This window comes from Anser anser (genome assembly GCF_964211835.1).
Source record: "Anser anser genome assembly, chromosome: 11".
Taxonomy (NCBI): domain Eukaryota; kingdom Metazoa; phylum Chordata; class Aves; order Anseriformes; family Anatidae; genus Anser; species Anser anser.
In genome coordinates, this window is record NC_139732.1 from 14,538,814 (window position 1) to 14,545,670 (window position 6,857).

The 6,857-nt window shown below is 41.6% G+C and overlaps 1 protein-coding gene across 1 annotated transcript; it reads right to left on the bottom strand.

Annotated features, from left to right (window-relative positions):
- Positions 1 to 447: 447 nt before the first annotated feature.
- Positions 448 to 5,601, bottom strand: PDCD2L (programmed cell death 2 like). Its single transcript, XM_083794765.1, has 7 exons — positions 5,444 to 5,601; positions 5,149 to 5,312; positions 4,969 to 5,038; positions 3,539 to 3,933; positions 2,710 to 2,823; positions 1,153 to 1,301; positions 448 to 596 (listed from the first exon to the last, which is right to left on the bottom strand). Exons 1-7 carry the CDS (start codon positions 5,594 to 5,596, stop codon positions 466 to 468), a joined length of 1,176 nt encoding a protein of 391 aa, XP_083650891.1. The 5' UTR covers positions 5,597 to 5,601; the 3' UTR covers positions 448 to 465.
- Positions 5,602 to 6,857: the final 1,256 nt, after the last annotated feature.

Sequence of the window (6,857 nt, forward strand, 5' to 3'; positions counted from 1 at the left end):
TCTCAGCCACTGCCCACTCACTGAGTTTCTAATCTGTCATCAATACAAATAAAGCAGATTTGTTTTTTTAAATACTTAGATTAAGCTTCTCATTGCTGGTAGTTTCTAAGAACTGGATCCCATTAGACTGATCAATGCAAAGTATAACAACAGAGTGCAGTTAGGCGACCTTTCTCCTTTACATTCTTCCTGTGTTTAAAAGTTTCCATGTTTAAAAGTGTAACTAGAATCCTGAAACAACTTCTACATTCCTGTTTGCACATGTAAACAAAGTAAGCAAGTTTTCTGTGGCTGCATTTTAGAGGCACCTTAACTTGTAGGTTATTCCACGAAATAAGCACCATGACATCAAATCAATTTCATTTTTCACCACATTTGAGGAAAACTCTGTTGTATAATTACGTACTTTCAACTGCAGAAAAAAAAAAGAATAAAACAGACTTCCCATCTCTGCAAATAAACAATTTATTTAAATAGTTTCTGATCAGGGTCTTCTTGTACAAAAAGAAATTCTTCAAGAGGGGTTTGATGATTGGCTGGCCAACAGCTTTCCTCACATGTATAAACTATAACAGTCCCAAATTCCACTGACAGATCTAAAAACAAAACAATAAAGGGATGTCATGTATTAGAAAAATTAGACAGCGGCTATTGCTTATTACTGCAGTTCAATCTTCCAATTCAAAAAGTATTTTTTCATATTCAGTCTCCTACAGACGTCATTTTTTAATTTAAAAGATTTTAAAGCAAGCTGACTGAGAATTTTCAAAGAGCTTCTTACATGTCTGCAATTTGACAATATTTATTATTTTCCAAGGCCTCATTTAAAAGGTAATAATTACTCCCAAAGTCATGGAATTATCTATATTGTTGTTATGACAATTCACTAGGGAGCAAATGAAGCTGAAATCCGTGAATCCCTATAAACCAGTTACATCATTTGCTTAACGGAACCTATAATGGAAACATTACCTGTATAATCCATATGCATATACCTACCCGTATGTAACCTTTATAATTCTATGACCACTGTAGTTAGGCTTGTCAGTGCCTATAGCTAGCAAGAAACAATCCAAATTACAGTTCACTGAACTTTACCAACAAGGTGACTGTTTCCGAGATATTCATTTAGCTAAGTCAAAAGCCAATAACCTGAATCGCTCTGCAGCATGCTGACCAGTGCTGGCATAAGTTGAAATTCAAATATTCTTTTGCTTCCGCAATTACTGCAGGCTGGAATATCTTCATTAAAGTTGGCTGGAGGACAAGTTATGAATAAAGGCTGACCACCCCAGGAGTATCTTAAGAGAAGAAAGGAAAAAACATTTATTTTTTTAATCTAGATTTCATAGGAAAACACACAAACATTGTTAGGAGCCAGAATCATTGCTTAAGTTTCAGATGAGTCATTCAACAAAAATTAAAGATGGCAAAGTTGGACTTTCGAACGTCAACACCTGGAAAGTCTTCACAAAAGAGCTGGATTTAAAGGAGACAAATGCTTTAAATTGACACCTCCAAAATATACCGTACCTGACTCAATTAAACAAACTAGAGCTCAACAGGGATCCGGCAGCCCAGGAAAAATGGGGTTTGAACATTTGTGTCAGGCACCTATTGCGTATATTCACAATGCTCTTGAAGGGACAAGGGAGGGCTGCATAAAGACTGTAACTAGTGATACTCACAGGGGTCACTGGATGCAATGTTTTGGAAAAATGGAAAATTCAAAGAGCATAATACTGCAAAATGATAGATCCAGTGGAAAAAAGTTGTCTGAAAACGTTCCTTGCACTCTCTATCAGTAATTTTTCTGTATAGTCTTTGACAGTTAATTAATGGAAGTTTCTACTATTTCTCATGTGCATAACCAGCCCTTCAGACTTTACCTCCTCATCAAAAAGGTACCAGTTAGTTCCACCTGGTTCTGGAAACCTGATAAACAAAGGTCGTGTCACTAAACTGAGACAGCTCGACCAGATGGGTTGCAGCAGACTCTCTAGAATAAAGTTGTTAAAGACTAATACTTTGTATGATCCATGAAAGTTATTGGTATTATCTCGTACTACAAATAAGTTTATTTGAACTCTGATATACTCTCATTCACAATTAATTCCTCTTTTTGGAAAGAAGTTTTTCTGAGGCTTAATCTGCTTTTTTCTATGAAAGTAACATATTTACAGGAAGTGAAGTCTACGCAGTCACGAGGGGTAATCATAAGCTGCAAATGAACTCAGGCTTTAAAATGAATAATTTCTTACTTCAGTAACATCTCAAAGACTGAGACATAAGCAGTAACAGTAAGATTAGAAAACTTTAGAAGAGGAGAGCGCCTTGGAAGTGTATCACAGCACACCACTGCGCATTACACTTCCACCTCAAAACTATCTCTTGAAAACCTCTACACCTGGATTTCAGTAAGTCTTTAAAGACAGCGTGGGTCTGCTCTCATCAGGTCTTACGTTGAAGAAGGTCTCCTATAGACGGATCTGGGGCTCTGATTCTGCTTTGCCTCTCATCCACTTAATACTTTGTCCTGAAAGTCCAACCAGGGACTGAAGTCTTATCACTCAGGCACGGTAACAGCACTCTCAGCAAATTTTTCAATTAAGAAAAATAAATATTTCCAGTCAAATAATTTATGTTGATTTACTAACAGTCCATATCTATGCTCTGTATCTTCCTGTTACAACCAGGTGATCAACGTACCTTAAAATCTGTTCATGACAGACAGCTATTTTTTTCATAAATTTATGGAATGTGTGGTCCCCACTTTTGACTTCACTCTTCTCATATTTTTCTTTATCACCTTCAGCTGCAAAACTATGAGAACAAGAAATGAAACAAAAATTTCAATGCAGTACAATATGCATGCTTCAAATAAGCAGTGGTTACTATACATTCACATTAAAATAAATAGACTAAAAAATATACATATTAAATTAAGAGGTGGTTACTGTTTCAGCTTGCAGCTGAACATCCTACTTCTAGTTCTTTGGCATCTCTTACTAAATGTTTCAGACCACTACATCTAATTCAATTCTACTAGATACCCATTTAAACCTAAAAAAATAATTCCTTTAGTAACTGCTCAGCAGTTGTCTTGTTTTCTTAATTATAAATTTAAAAGAAGTGTAATTTAAGCATAATCCAAGTTCTATGATTCCATCAACATTAAAAAAAAAATCAACAGAACACGACAACTAAAAACCATTCTATGCATATTCTGCAATTGACAGTAGCTGTAGTTATCAAAAAATTCAGCATGGTTCACAATTCAGGGAAAGTCACTGTAGACATTAATACAATTGAAAAAGAAATGGTCTGGATATTAAGTTAAAATTGAAAATATTTTCAGCAGCTACATCCAAAAATTGTTTTTCAAACAACTTCTTTATCAAAAACTCCAGGAGTCCATCTGATACCATCATCCCAGTCTCTAGTGAAAATTCTCGAGTAGCTAAGCTCTTAAAAATGCAACTGGAATAAGAAAAGCTTTAGCTTTTGCTTTCAGCATGAAATTCAAACCTGCGCGCACCTTTCTGACATCAAATGTTCCAAATCAACACCCTCTCTCTGCTGATACTCCTTCCATAGCTCATCTGCATGATCTGTATCAAGGAAACCAGCATAGTCTTCCTCATCCACAACACTAATGTAATAGGGACGGAACACAGGAGCTGAAGTGGCTGTTACCATATCCTCCCTGACCGGAAGATCCATATCCAGGGAACCTGACACATCTGTAGCTTCAGACAGGCAAAGCTGTTGGAACTGGGATGCACACTCTGCTTCTCTGGACAAGGAGCTGCTTGCCACTTCATTTAAGCCAAGCAGCTGAAGGGCACACACAGGAGATTCTGCTCCATCACAGACTCCCCAGTCATCTGCCTCGTCACACCAGTCCTTCGCAGAAAAGTTAGGTTCTTGTTTCTGGGTAGGGGGAAGAAAAAAAAGAAGAAAAACATTTTCAAGAGCTACCTAATACACTTTAAATACAGTTTTACTACTGTAATGGATAAGAGAAGTAAAACCTTAACCTAATGCTTAGTATTTTTTTGCCCGTTACCCTCAGAATACCAGGTACCACCATATGTGCTTCTCACAGCAGCACACTTATGGCAAAAAAAATAATCTCAAACTGGAGAAATGGGGCAAGAATTAGTTCGTGTTTCACATGGGCTTGCATTGCCATATCTAGGCTGTTGGCACGACTGACAGTAGCTGGTTTGGAGATATTTAACTGAACCAGCTACTGCACCACAGCAAGCTCAAAGAGCAGATACAGATGAATATAATAACAATAAATATCTGCACTATTTTTATCAGAATATAAACTCATTTACCACATACCAAAATATTATATTGCAAACACACCAGCTGAATAAGCATGCTTCCTATCAGCATTAGTTTGAAAGCCAGCCTCCCCTTTCAATCTCCCTAAGCCAATATGCAAAGTTTAGATTCACAGGAAAAACATCCCGGAAATACTTTAACAACACTTGAGTCAGATAAACTAAAGTTGTTATTTAAAAAAAAAAAATATCAATTTAAATTAGAAAATAAAGACAGCATCTTAAAGAGCTAAACCTAAAGCAGCACAGTCCTTTAAAGTACAGTTGAAAAACTGTGTGTAGGTAGATTCAGTCATTATGATATTAAATATCAATTTTAACCATATAATTGGATTGCAACCTCCACTTTAAAGCTACTCTAACATAAATCACAAGTAAGAAATTGATCTTGTAGTACGCAGCATGTAGCGCTCGCTGTACCTGTGACTGTGATGACTTCTCCATGTGACTCAAAACCAACACGTGGCACAATTTCTACAGGGCAGCTATGGCTGCTTAAACTAGTACACATAGATGTGAAGCTCACCCGGCTTAACCACTTTTTTATTTGAAATCCTCCTTAACGCTGTACTTCACGCGGGCAGACACCAAGAAAGCGGCTTGCTGGCTGTACCTGCTTTAGACTGCAACCTCGTGCCTCCTTTTCCCGAGTCTGCAAGCACTGGGAGCGCAGCACCTTCCAGCTTCAGCGTGCCACATGGAAAGAAAACAAGACAAGGGCGTTGAAGCAGCAGAGCTGCTGACCGGGGGGGTATCCGAGCCGCCAGCACAGCGCATCCCGCTCCCTCCTCACCTGCGGGGCTGCCCCCAGCAGCCCGTGCCGGGGCAGGCGAAGACGTTGGCGAGGCGGTGGCAGGGCAGGCCCCGCAGCGGGCAGTACACCTGCACCAGGTGCGCCAGGGCCGCGCCGCACGCCCCGCAGCGGGGCTCGGCCGGGCGCAGGGCGGGCAGCGCGTCCTGCAAGCCAACACCACGCGCACCGCTGGAGGACGCCCGCGGGGGCTCCACCGAGCCGCGGCCGTGCCGCCCCACAGCCCCGGCTCGGGGCAGAGCCCTCCCTCCCCGCTCCCCTCCCTCCCCGGCCGTACCGCGGAGCCGCCCAGCTTGTTGGTGGCCCAGGCCGGGGCCTCCCGGCACGGCCCGGCCATGGGGGCGTCGCGGAGCCCCAGCAGCACCGGACGCCTCCCCTCCGCCATGGCACCGCAACGCAGCCCCGCGCCGAGGGGAGCTCCCACACGCATGCGCGGGCCCGGCGGGACGGGACGGGAGGGGGCGCGCGCTGCCTGCGGCCGCCATCTCACGACGCGGCCCCGCCGCTGAGGTGGGGTCTTGGTAGGGGGTCCTGTCGGCGGGCGCCCAGCTCCGCTCAGAGCGCGGTGAGCCCTCGGCAGGAGGGGTGAAGGGCAGAAAGTCACACCGCCCCTGCAGCCCCCAGGATCGGGTCCGGCAACGAAAGCTGGAAAATCCAGGCTGGGGGACTTTAAGTAAAAAACAGGGCTCGTTTGTGGCTTTTTGAGTGGCACATAACCACAGCATATACACAGTAGTGTTGAAGAACAGCCAGTCGTGTACTATCTGTCTAGATTACATGCACTTCTTTACACCCACATCCAAACAGGCCATTTGTTTCAGTATAAAGGAAATCCTTCTTCAGGTAAAGACATTACATGAGCTAAAATTACCTGAGGTAATATCAAGCAATTACAACATTTTGAAGTTACACAGACACTTTTACTCAATCATAAACAAATCTGCAATATAATTTTTTTTTACTCAATTATAAGCAGACATTAGCAACATAATTTACTTCAGGTTTTTAAAGTTTTTAAATACCTTGACTACTTTAAATCAGAATTTTTTAAAACACACCTATTATGTATTCCCTACCTGTTTCTGGGTTCTGGTACTGCTTCCATATCCCAAGCACTGATTTATTTATAATGTGGAGTTAAATCTGTGGGGAAAGAAACAGGAAGATTTATGTTAATCTTAGTCCAGATAAGGACATAGGCATGTGTGCAAGACTGCTGTGAAGCTTACTGCCCTGGTAACCAAGATGCTGTAATGATCGTGGCAAAAGAAAACAATTTTTTAAAATCAGATAAGGCCTTGTTTCAGCTGAATAAAAAAGTAATTCAAAGAAAAGGTACTGGTACTGGTACTCAAGTGCCAGGTTTAGGCTGGTGTAACTAATCCTTTATATATTTTATGTATCAGCAAAGGCCACAACTGTCACAACTAGGTAATCTCTACAGAAATGGTTTGTGTTATTACAAGTTAATCCTAAGAAACCTTGTAACCACCCCTAACCAACCCTTTCCTGAAATCAATGCTGTGCAGCGCAACCTTTTGGGTGAGTGATCTTCATCCACTTCAGTGCCAGACCAGTTAGCTCTGCTCTGCTACTTCACATGCTCACTTTTAAAGGGCTTCACCTGCCCTTTATTCTTCCCTTGCTTTGGGGCAGTAGGATCCAGGTAACCAGCCTGTTCTCACACAGAA